The sequence below is a fragment of the Chelon labrosus genome, assembly GCF_963514085.1.
Source record: "Chelon labrosus genome assembly, chromosome: 21".
Lineage (NCBI taxonomy): Eukaryota > Metazoa > Chordata > Actinopteri > Mugiliformes > Mugilidae > Chelon > Chelon labrosus.
The window spans coordinates 15,222,232-15,234,932 of NC_140354.1; the positions used below are offsets into that span (position 1 = coordinate 15,222,232).

At 42.4% G+C, this 12,701-nt stretch overlaps 1 protein-coding gene across 4 annotated transcripts in view; it reads left to right on the top strand.

Annotated features, from left to right (window-relative positions):
• crebbpb (CREB binding lysine acetyltransferase b) overlaps positions 1-12,701 on the top strand; it is a 31,200-nt gene that overhangs the window by 939 nt on the left and 17,560 nt on the right. For all 4 annotated transcript variants that reach the window (XM_084570650.1, XM_084570652.1, XM_084570651.1 and 1 more), the window contains exons 2-4: positions 5,572-6,164; positions 10,639-10,806; positions 12,193-12,445. In XM_084570650.1, the coding sequence (XP_084426776.1) occupies positions 5,572-6,164; positions 10,639-10,806; positions 12,193-12,445 (1,014 nt within the window). The remainder of the gene's footprint in view (positions 1-5,571; positions 6,165-10,638; positions 10,807-12,192; positions 12,446-12,701) is intronic.

Consider the following 12,701-nt stretch of genomic DNA (forward strand, 5'->3'; position numbering starts at 1 on the left):
ATTAAACCTCCACTCTGCACAGTCTTGGCTGCTTGCAGGGAGGCTGCATGCATGCATCCATCTATGGTAAGGGTAAAAGTCAACCCATGCAGATGTCAGGAAAACCGCACAATTAAGTTAAAATGCAAATAATGGACATCGACTTGTGTTAAAAAAAAAAAAAAAAAAAAAATGCAAACTCATTGCTTCTCCCATCAAACGGGAATTGCTGTTCCACAGTCACTGAGGTGCAGGTGACTTAAAAGTTGTCTTACAAGGTTGGTTTTTGAGTCCCCTCTAGCCACCGTTTCATTAATAACCCTGGAATTATAGGAATATTTCTGCCCCCCCTCCCTCCAAGCACAGATGAGCACGCTGCGTGTGTTGAGTTGGACTGGAGTTGGTTGTCTTGCTCATTGACACGATAAGCTGCACTGGCACTTGAACCGGTGTCGCCCAGTTGCTTGGTAATCAGCCTGCCACTGAAGGATCAGCCCCTCGCCATTGAGCCAAATGCTTGAATTAAAAGTCATTTGATGAATTGCAATAATAATAATAATAATTCTAACTTTTCTTCTGCATGTTTCTTGAAGGAGCAAATGTGCACATCTTCCTGGCTGCTTAATGAAAAGTTGCCATAGGGTCTGCGCCTTCACCAGTCCAACCTGCAGAACAACTTTTCTCAGTTACACGGAAGAGTTGCAGCTGAAAAAAAGACATATTAAAAGCTTACATATTTCTTACATGATGGGTTGTAGGGTTACGTAAATTAGCAGCTGCCAAATTTCCCTAATTTCCCCACGGGGATGAATAAAGTCTTATCTTATCTTGACATATAGTGATCTGCCGGTTTAGTTGTCATCCTCTAAATTGTGGTTATGGTTGACCAGGTGGTTGGCATGAGGGGAAGTATGAGAGATTTTCATTCAGATAAATTTGCTGATGGTCTTTTAATCTGTGAGAGATGAGTCCCAAATTACGGGTAATGTACTTTTAAAGACGTTTGGAAGACATCAGGTGTTTGGAACTGCTATACATGAGATTTTAAATGCTTTGCTTCATCACTGCGTGTTTGCCTTTGCTCTAAAATTACTCGCGGACTAATTGGAACAACTTTAAACTTGACTTTTTGCGTCTACTATATCACGGAAGAAAACATTTTACATGGACTGTGTAAATTTTCTATGAAGTATGGGATTTTAATTATTTCCAGCTCTTTAAGAAAAAAAAAAAATCTAAATTCAGAATTTCTAAAAATGCATTGATGTAAGCTTGACTCTGTCGTAAGCAAGTCGACCAGTATTGCGCACCAGTGAAGGCACGCTATGGCAAGCATGCAGCCTGCAGAGCAGCTCCTCCCAAAGTGTCTTGCTCTACCAAAAACCTAGAAATCCGTGAACAAATTAGTTTGATAGGAAATGTCTTTAAATCACATGCGCATTAGCATCCTAATTAACCAAATATTAAACTTGTCTGAACATTTCGTAGTTGTGCTGTGATGCATTGATAGCAGGGTAAACAGATTATCTTTCTGTGCGAGGAAACCCCACCTTTATGTCTGCTTTGATTGTCGTTTAAATGGAGGCACTGAGTAAACAAGGTTGCATAGACTATGTTAAGAATTAATTAATCATTTATGCACATTTCCCAGTCATATTTAGAAGAGACTAAATATATGATGGGAACTGTAATATAAAATGAAGTAATGCGTTGTGGGGAAAAGAGTCGGTACACGTATCGCTGGTCCTCTTTGAGATGTTGTTCACTTGAAAACTCACTCTGTGTGTTGAACTTGTCTGGGGTTTGGTGTTAATTGATTTGTGTGGGCTACCGTATCCAGAGCTGCAATCTTCTGGCAACTGTTTGGAAATACAATAGTATACATAGTCAGAATGTAACATCAGTGTTAAGAGTTAGGTTTTAAAACCATTTATTTGTATATTAAAAGGTGTCAAATATGGTCTGGCGAATCTACAGATAGGTATGGAAGTCTGAACTGGAAAACGTGCCAGAAAACTGAAATTTTATGAACAGCATTGCGCTGTATGAATGATGATTCTACATTATAATGAAGATTTAATACATGTCAGGGCAGGACAGAAGTGAAAAGTTTGTTCAGTGCCCTAATGTAAGCTGAAATAGAGGGACTGGGTTTTTTTTTTCCCTTCTCTTTTTCAGTTTTAAAGTTTGAAACAACGAAAACTGTTGGGTACAAAACCACTTTGAGAACTGCAAGGCTAACATTACGAGATATTACGTAGTGATTTGCGTCACTTAAGGTTCCTCTTTTCCTGGTAAGGCGTCTTCTGTGCTGTGTGCAAGGTCCCGATTGAATTCAAATATAGTTTTCTGAACAAATTATTTGACTTATTTGCAATAAATTTTGTGGTATTTAAGTTTCAACATCAAGTACTCAAAATTGGTTTGATTTTGCTGCAAAGATTTAACTCATTAAAGAAACTACCAACACAGTGTACCTCAATGGATTTGACTAAACGAGTCACCGTGACCATGTTTCTGTATGGAGTTGTGGTGCCTGTTTTGAAGTAGCGCTTTTAAGGCCGGGACACGCCAAACTAACATCAGAGCAGTACAGGTAGAGAAAGCCTACCGTCATATCTGCTCATGTCGTCTTGGTCTCTACCAAAAAGTTGTGAATGCACCTCCAAGAATAAAGCCAATCAGCTGAACTTCGTTGTTTTGTTCTCTGTACATTCTGCACCGGTTCTCTCCCAACGAGGATCCAACTAGAGGCAATGTTGTGGAACCCACTGCATTAGTCTTTAGAAATGATTTAGAAACTGCAAAACTCTATAATCTGGACCAAAAAAAAATAAATGTTTTTACGCTTATTTGAAGTGGACTGCGCATTTTTTTCAAAAATGAGATTTAATGTGCTTTTGGTCAATGTAACTGGTTTTGTTTCCTCTTCTGTGAGGCGTTTGTTGCGGGTCAGTTTTGTATAGTGGGTTTACTACGTCCGTGCGAACACGTACACCACCAGACAGCCTAGTTTATCCAAAGCAACCCAGTTGTTAGAAATGCACGTAATTTTTAGTCTTGTCCTTTTCTGTGTGCAGAATTAGCAGCGGTCTTGTTATGTTTATGACTTCGTTAATGTTTGACAGTTTTTTATGGCGCTCTGGTCTTGTGTCAGGGTGCGCTCTAGCTCAGTGCCAGGCTGGTTATCCTTTGTACGACTGAATGGGTGTGTCGGCACCACAGGTAAGAAGCCCTTGCTCTTCAGCCCTGCAGCTCACTTTGCTGGCTTTACCTCTTCCTCTGCCATGGTGGGCATCCTTTAACAACATAAGCATTGGTAAACATTTAAAACAACCAGGTTTTACCAGCCTGGGGAAACACTGGCAGACAATAATCAGGATCTTCTGGTGTCTGGTCTTCTGTGGTGGAACTGATTGAGACGAGAAGAAGGGCGGGTCTCTTAACTTTGGCACTTGACACGGCCACAGATAACCTCAACAACAAGTATTTTAGAATTCAAATTTCAGAAATGAATAACAACATATTATTTGCATAGCTCTGTCCTAAAATGTACTTGGCAAAATGCAGCTGTTAAATAGCTTTGTTAATCATTTTTTGGTGTGTAGTCGTTACTGACCCATTCCTAATTGTAAGACACCTCTAATCTAAAGACGCCACCTTTAGCCTAAATCCTACAAAGATTTTTATGATACAGCAAAATACGTTTGTTGAAGAAGAAAACACATTGGTGTGTTTAGTAGTGCGTGTTGGTGAGTGACACTGAAAGTACACAAAAAATTAACAGAACAACTCTAAAATTAAGATCAAACTAAAGCAACGCCATCATTTGTTATTTAATTGGTCAGTTGATTTGCTCCACAGCCAACATTGCCCTACAATTATGCCTTAATAATGCCTTTTTAAAAAAAAAAAAAAAAAAAAAACATAAATCACACTAAAGATGAACATGTTCTGCTACACATATTGGCTATCGCACACGGAGGCTGGTAGTCTTTTATTCTTTCACATGTCACATAATAAAACATGTCCTGTTTTGCACTCCGCATTCACACCAACATAATTTGAGGTGCAGTAGAATTTCGTACAGTTGCTGCTTATGGTGCCTTTTCCTTCTCTGGCTATAATTTGAAATGGCCATCTTTTTTTTTCTTTTCTAAATGAATGAGGCAAACCTGCAATAGCACAACTGAGTCTTTAGCGTAATCCAAGACGCATTGTCTGTTCACACTACCAAAGAAATGCCATCAAATATGCCCCTGACAACCTCTGGATTTCATCGGCTGTCCGATCACGTGAATGCGTACTGGTTGCATTCACACCTGTGGCCTCTTGCAATTGAATTACCTAAATAACCAGGTGTGAACATGGTCTTAAATGAGAAAAATGTGATGCTTTAGGTCAAAAATGGACAAAGGCCGTCCAGTTTTCTCGCCATCACGTTGCGTTCTTACAAACTTGTTTTATCTGTTGTGAAACAACTGCACAATAACAGTAAATAAAATTATTAAATTAAGGTTCAGAGTCTGTTAAGCTTTGGTGGCATGTACAGAGTTGTGTAACAACACCCTCACACAGAGATCACAGAGATTTCACTGCTAGAAAAGGAGTCAAAAGACAGGGTATAAAATGGGATAAGTTAATGTTTAAATTTAATTTACTAAATATAAATTACGTTATTTGGGTGCAGGAGCATGCCTCCTTATGTGGACTGTTTGACATTAATAAATCTAGACTTATGCCTCTGGGGACATGGACGCCATAACCAACGCACATAGCAGACGCCGGTGTGAACCATTTATACTTGTACGCTCGTCTGTCTGGCTCGCTCTGTAACAACACCACTGAAACACTAGTCGGCACTGTGTCTTTTTTCCAGTCGGGTTAATTTTTCTTTCTACTTCCTGCTTCACTTTCAACAATGGCGACTTTCGCGAAGATATGACTGAAGTTGAGCCACACAAATGTTTGTATCGCCGAACATCCTCAGTTAACCTTTACTCGATTCAAATCCATCTTTATTGATGCAAAACAATCAATTTGAAAGCTGGAGAGATGAAGAAGCAGCCAAAAATACGCTACTAACAAGTGGACGAATTACAATTACGACGTTACATTTCTGGGGAGGTGGACATAAGCTATGGCGTTAGGGTCTTGCGTAGAGTCCTTGTATGGTCTGGGCTGTCACCGTAGCAATGGTGTCAAATTGACGCAGAAGCCTAAACCACGCATTACTTGAAAAGGTCTTTGGTTGTGAGCTAGACAGATCGACATAAGACATGTCAAGGAAGCAATCTGTAAATGCAATCTATATAAACATGCAACACTGGTAACCATCGTAAAATGTAATGTCAGTTTGTTAATGAAGGTTATTTCTCTACTTGTGTCCCTGATGTATTTTCAATGCTTGAAACCTGGAACAGAACTTAAAAACCTTTAACGTGGTTGATTGAAATAGTTCAATAAACTTTATATTATTATTTTGAAGAAAAGACAAATTGCTGTTTGTGGTTATTGGCCTGTTCTGTTTGTTTGTAATTCCCTAAGCTAAGAGATGCTAATTTTTATTCTCCCATGTCTGTCTTTTGTTAGATCTTGTGTCGCTGTTTGACCTGGAAAATGACCTCCCGGATGAGCTGATCCGCAATGGAGACTTGTCCTCTAACGGTGGATCAAGTGGAGGAGGTCCTGGTCTCAACTCAATCGTTCCTGATGCAGCCGCCAAACACAAACAGCTGTCTGAGCTCCTGCGGCCAGGAAGCTCCTCCATCTTGGGAGGCGGTCACAACTCTGCCAGCCCTCAACAGGGAGGCATGGTGGGGAGCCAGTTAGGCGCTGTACTGGGTAAAAGTCCACTTGGCTCCCCCAATCACCAGTCTCCCCAGGGCCAGAAAGGAGGCGCTTCCGCTGGACAAGGTAATGGAACCGCGGGCATGGGCTTCAACCAGGCCATGTTGAACAGTGGGCAGGGCCACGGTGTCATGGGCCAGACGGGACAGGTGATGAATGGGGCTATGGGACCAGCAGGCCGGGGGAGACCTGGGCCTGGCATGCAGTATCAGGGCCACGGAATGCAAGGGACACAAGTGGGTGCTGGACCTGGAGTCGGAGGCAGTGTGCTGGCAGAGACACTCACCCAAGGAGGGCCACAGTTGAATGCTCAGCAAGCTGGAAACATGAATAAGGTGAGGTTCAAAATTCTGCTTAATTAGTCCCAAAAATTATTTAATTGTCAACAATGTGTAAGACCATTGAGCATCACTGAAGGAAGGCTAATATGTTAAGGGACTAGACGAAGTTTCAATAAAATGCTAACAGTAATACCTGCCAGCCGCTAATGAGTTTCATACATAATATGTACCTTCCTGTCTAATGTTGTTTGTGTGTACTTAAACACATATTGATAATATTGAGTTGTCTGCCTTTGTTTTTGCGTGTTTGCTCAGGATGATAAACGGTTTTGATTTTAATGAATCATGGGAGTAATTCATGCGTGTAAATCTGTCAGATTGAGAATGTTGTATTGGTTATGATATTGTGGTTTCACTCTCTTAAATCCGTCTCACAAAGAACGGGATTAACAAATGGGTATCGCATTGAACTAAACTTGAATTGCAATATTTATATTTAGTACAGTGTGTACACGCCCTAATGTGGGGGCATCTTCTCAAACTTGTTTTACAAGTTGTAGTTGGGATGTATGGCTTTGTCTGACGAAACATCAGGAACTGCTGTTCACTGGAAATAGTCCGGTCATGTTAAAGTTGCCTCCTTTGTCTGTAGCAGCTCTTTCATTCAGAGATGATGTTTTTATTTGCCGTACCTTAAAACTTTACTTTTGACCATAAAACCTTAACATGCAATGAGTTAGTTTAACTTTTCGCATGGTTCATTGATAAGATGGAAGTCAACGGTAGGGATGGGCGATATGGACTAAAAATTTTATCCCGATAATTTTTGGTATTTATCACGGTAACGATAAAAATGACGATAAATAAACACCAATTCAGCCTAATCTTTTTGACTGTAATGCATCGGCAAGTTTTATCCGAGTTGTTTTTTTACCGGACTCTTTGGATGAAGTCGACGCTGCTTCTGCATCCTTGCGCATTTTCTTGGTTTCTTCATATTTTGGTTTGTGCTTGTGTTTGAGGTGGTGGAGGAACAAATTAGTGGTGTTACTGTCTTTTTTATGCACTATTTGTTTGCAAACCTTGCATGTTGTAATTTGCTGCTCCGCATCAGACTTTTTAACCCCTTCATGCCTAGCGTCGCGAATTCGCGACGCACTGTTTCCGTTCAGACTGCAGCCGAAATAACGCATGTAATACTCCAGTGGCGGTTTGTGCACATTCAAAAAATTTCTAGGAACCTTTTGCAAGCTGTAGTTTCTCGTAGGACCGGCCAGAGTGGTAAGCAAAAATACAAATATTTCATTTCTTTATATAATTGAAAAATCAATTCAGGCGTTAAGGGGTTAAAACCAAACCAGATAATGGAGGTGGAGCCTCGTTTGGGAACGAGCTCCTCGCTGCCCGGCGTATCTGCTCCGTCTTTCGCCACTGTCAATTTGTCAATATTCCATACATGTTGGGCTGCGAGTGTGTCGAGCACATATATACGTCACTGGGAATTTATCGTTTTTATCGCGGGATGACATATTCTTACCGTGGGGAATGTTTTTGACGATATATCGTAAACGATGAAATATCGCACCTCCCCAGTCAACGGTGATTTACTACAGGACTGTGGTTAGAAAAAGCTTGAATTCCAGCTCTGTAATAGGCTGTTGTTGACAAGCAGTATACTTAGTGGGCTATTTCAGGATTTCTTGTTGGATGTCCTTATGAAGATAAGCATATGGAATATATTATTCACCTACCCCCATTGTTGACTTGCCAACTATTATCTCCCACTCATCATTTATCGATCTGCTCCTCTCCCTGGGTCTGCCGGAGGAAGGAAGCAAGCAATCAGTTGAGGGGGGGTTGAATATGCAGCCGGCCTCATCAGTCTACGTTGGGGTAACTTGGCCCAACAGAGAGATTCACAGCGGATCAATGCTGATGCGTTTATCGCCGCGTTCTTATGCCACACCAATCTGAGAACGACGACAAGCGATACAAATGCGATAAGTCCCGCAAATTGCGTCTCGGTGGCGAGGCGAGTCTGTCTTTGTGAATGAAAAGTAATTTCCGTGAGGTGCCGCTCGCCGTGCTTCTATGTGAATATCTTCACTTTCGCAGACTTTGAAGTGCTCGGCGAGAGAGAGGAACGGGGTAGGCTTCGTCTGAGAGTCTCGGGGCTTTGTGGTTTGACAGGAAGCCGAGGTTAAACCAGCCAGCTAGTTCTCGCTAAGATTATTTCAACAGACATCACCACATGAAACAAGCCCCTCCTTCCCTATATTACCATGCAGACACCTTAATGCCTGACTGTATTTTATTGCGCCATAGTTTAAAATCACATTACTTTGCGTGGGCCTGTTTATAGATTAGTTATGTGATATTAAACACAAAACTGAAAGAAAGACGGCAAACTGAGATGTTCTAGAGGGAGGGGGATGAACTTGTATGTGCTTGGAGGCACGGAGCGGTCTGTGTGCTGTTTTATTTTATTGTTTTTAATTATAAAAGCCCGTAGAATATGAATGGCTACACAGATTGATAATTAGAAGTCGGTGTGAGCAAATATAATCTGTTATAAACACATGCAAACTGTGTGCAGATGCTGTGTGTTGCTATTTAGACTTAAATCCTTTTGGTCAGAATTATTACAGGATACATGCAGAAGAACATCCTGCAACAAAACGTGCATAAACTGCATCTCCTTTCTTGCAGTCAGTACAAATGAGGAGAATAAAAGTGGAGCTCGCTAAATAATCCATCGGTAGCGAATGTTTACTAATCAGAAAAGAAAAAAGGCGACTTGCTGAGAAGTGGGGGGGAAACACTGGAGGCTTCCCATTGTAGCAGCGGCGCCGCCGTCCTCTCGCCTGACGACACTCAGAAGTGCGGCTCATCAAGTGGGAGACACCCGTGTGTGAGAGGAGGCTGAATGGGAGGGCGAGAGGGAGGCAGCAGGCGAGCATCTGTGTGCTTCTGTGCAGGACGGGGGGGGAGGGGCAGGCAGCAGTGCAGCGCTCCTCTCCACTCTACTCTGCTCTACTCGGCTGTTGTGCAAGCTCGCCGTTCTCTCTCTCTCTCTCTCTGTCACCTCCCGTTTTTCTCTCACTGCTGGGCAGGGCTTGCTCTCTCTGCTAAGCGTAGCCGCTCTGGCCACTACAGGGGAAGTCAGGCGAAGGCAGGCGACACAGATTCACGCTGAGAGCACCGGCGTGAAGAATAAATGACAGAACGAGAAAGCAGAAGACTCCTTTTTGTAGGATATTGTTTTATTGCTAATTTACATTTAACTTTACTTTGACTGATTTGTTAAGTTTGACAGCATTATAGAGCCAACATGGGGTAGTTTGAAGTTTGTTTTTTTCAGTCTTCCCTCACAGGGCTCCATACAGCAGCTGACTTAAAATAACCAGCAATCTAAATTATTGCAAAATTCAAAGATTGCATTGGTTTAATTGCAAAATATCAAAATGGTAGACAGCCATAGACAAGAAAACAGCTATAGGCTCGTTTTAACTGCAACGTGTGACTTTGCTTTATTAGTTTTTGGTGCAAAGTACTTTTCCCTACCTTGTCTTTAGCTAGTACTTCCTCAGTGTTTGGTATTGTTATTCCCATCATTGCAGCTGCTGTGACTACCAATGCTGTGGTTTTGCAGACTTCCAGTTGGTTAAATTAACGAAAGAAAAAGATTTTGACGTCCCGTGTCGCCGATTCTAGCTGCAATTCTCTCTGACCGATCGGTGGACTGCAATATTTTCCTGTCGACTAGCTTCGCTGAGGTGAAACGAAGCAAGTACCGTTTAACGTCCACAGTGGAAAACCAACTGGATCATGTGTTTAGTTATGAAACCTTCTGTCGGCTATTGGTGCAATCCAAGCACACGTTAAAGTGCTCGATCCACATTTTATAACCCACAAGTCGCTGCAGATGACGCAGGAAATAGAAGTCCAGCTAAAAAAGACGTGCATGTTTTGACATGAGGGTTAAGTGCAGCCTCTTTGGCTGAAACACAAAGAGAAGAGCATGATGTCAAATTCCACAGAATTGGTTTAGTGTGGCAGCATTTGCAACAGTCTCAACTCGTTCATGATAGTGTGGGCACAGACGAGGCATCTTCTCCACCCGTGAGCTTTTGGTGTCAAGAGTTTTCATCCTTGTTAAGTTTTTGATAAGGACGATCGCTTAGCAGGTGAATGGATGAATGATCTGTCACCGTCTTTCACAAACTGACTTCCACCAGTCAGATCAATGAACCATACGACCTAGTAGGAGAGTATCAAAGAGGAAATACACCCCACAGGCCAAGTAGCTTTTAAAGCTAGGAATCAGCCAGCGCAGTTAGCTTTGTCGCCAACATGTTGGCGGACCCCTGTGGCTCATTCACAAGCGCAAAGCTTGAATCCTGGCAAGATGGATCGTCTTTGGACTAAAGGAGTCCGCGGAGAGAATTAAGCTGCCTTGTAAGGTAAATAATAGGCTGCGTAATGGGCCAATCTTCTGACCACCCTCCGATGTGCTTCCCCACTATAGATGGGGATGTCAGGAGCACCATTTGGCCAGCAGTATGGTCAGGCTGGGGTGCAGCAGATGGGGGCGGCGGGGGTCAACGCCCAACAACTCCAGAACAAGGCGGCCCTTTCCAACAACCTTCCCCAGTTTCCTGCTGAGCTGAAGGGAGCTGGGAGTGTGCCAAACCTGGTGAGTATCTATCCGATCTTTAAAAAAATATATAAAAAAGATGTCTAGTTGACCCAGGCTCTAGTAAAATATTAAACAAATACATGCACAGAAGTATTAGTACAACCAATATATCACAGCTAGCCTATGCAGGCATATAGACAACTTATTAAACTTTATGAACTTGTTACCTGCTGTCCCGGGCCATGTTTGGTGGTTTCCACTGTCGTCCCCATGTTTTGGAGATCTTAATGTTGGAACCCTTCAGGGAAGTGTAACTTCCAAGTTCCAGGTACTCGCAGAGGGAATGGTTAGGTGTCTACAAGCAGCCGTCAAATCAAACAGATGTGTTGTCACATCCCGGCCATTAGAAACGTCTAGTTTTGTGGGTGAAGCAGGGTCAGGAACTTGATTGCGGGAACTGTACACACAACTTTCCCGAAAGCTGATGTTCTGCTTGTTCAACAGGTGTTGGATATTTTTCTTTTATTGTCTCCCTCACAAACTGATATTGTTGAACCATGGTATGGTAATGGTAAATGAGCATTTTATTGTCTTTATTAACGGTGGGTGTGTGAGGAGTTCACCTTGAGCTCCACCCCACAGCAAATAATACCCAAGGCAGAGCAGAGATTAGAAAGCAGAAAGGCAGAAATAACCTCCAGGAACTTGGGTTTTAAGTGGCAGCCACCAATATATTGTGCATCACTCATAATTACTTAAATGTGGCGCTTTCTGCTGTCAATTGAGGCCCTTTCGTTGCTTTTTTAATGACATGTGTAAGCTGTGTAAGCATGAGCTAAACAATGTTAAAAGTTTTGCATTGTCGCCACGATAATAGTTAAATTTAGCCTTTTATTGACGACGCCAGTGAACAGATAGACAGGAAATGCGTTAGACAGAGTGGTACGATTCAGTATCAACAAAGAAGAACAAAAAAGGCAGCAACAGTGGCGCCAATGTTCATTTTTTGTTTTAAAAAGGAATGCAAAACCGAACTTTCCATGCTGAAGTAATGAAACTACTCTTATCTAGTATTATTTTGTCATAGTCACGGTTGCTATTACTCCAGCTAGGTGTGAATGGACAAAATTCAAGTTGTGCTGGTGACTCCAAGCAAATGTCAAGCACAGGGAATTGGTCAACGTTTGGGTGAAAACCTGGCCTTTTAATTTGGCATTTATCATATTGTTTCAACATAAACTGAACCTTATAACAGTCATGACGGAGGATTTGGTGCAGGACTATATATTACAATGAGTTTGTCCTCCATTGTGTACCTAATGAGTGGGCGAGTGAGTGTACTGTCATTATATGACTCATTACACTTATTGATTTCTTAATATTGGCACCGTCTGATATGCTGATACATGCCTAACCTGTATGTGTGATCGCATACCTTTACAGTCGCAGATGCAGCAGCAGGTAGCGTCCATGGGCATGGTGCCTGGCGCTGGCGGCGTATCAGCGGGCCCGACGGCCGACCCAGAGAAGAGAAAACTCATTCAGCAGCAGCTGGTCCTGCTGCTCCATGCACACAAGTGCCAGCGGCGGGAGCAGGCCAACGGGGAAGTGAGGACCTGCACTCTGCCCCACTGCCGCACCATGAAGAACGTACTCAACCACATGACCCACTGCCAGGCTGGCAAGTCCTGCCAGGGTGAGTGAAAGCAATGCGTTTTTTAGAGGATTCAAAAAGATTTATTTGTCACATATACGCCGATCAGCCACAACATTATAACTAGGGATGCACCGAATATTCGGCCACTTTTCGACCAAAACCGAAAATGCACTATTGGGCCAGTTTCGGCCGAAAGACTTTTATCGCCGAAACTGCTCTTCCTCCAAAACAAACAGCAAGACAAACGTTCATCTTTTTGTTTTGTTTTTTTCCCTTTTTATTGCGACACGCCCGT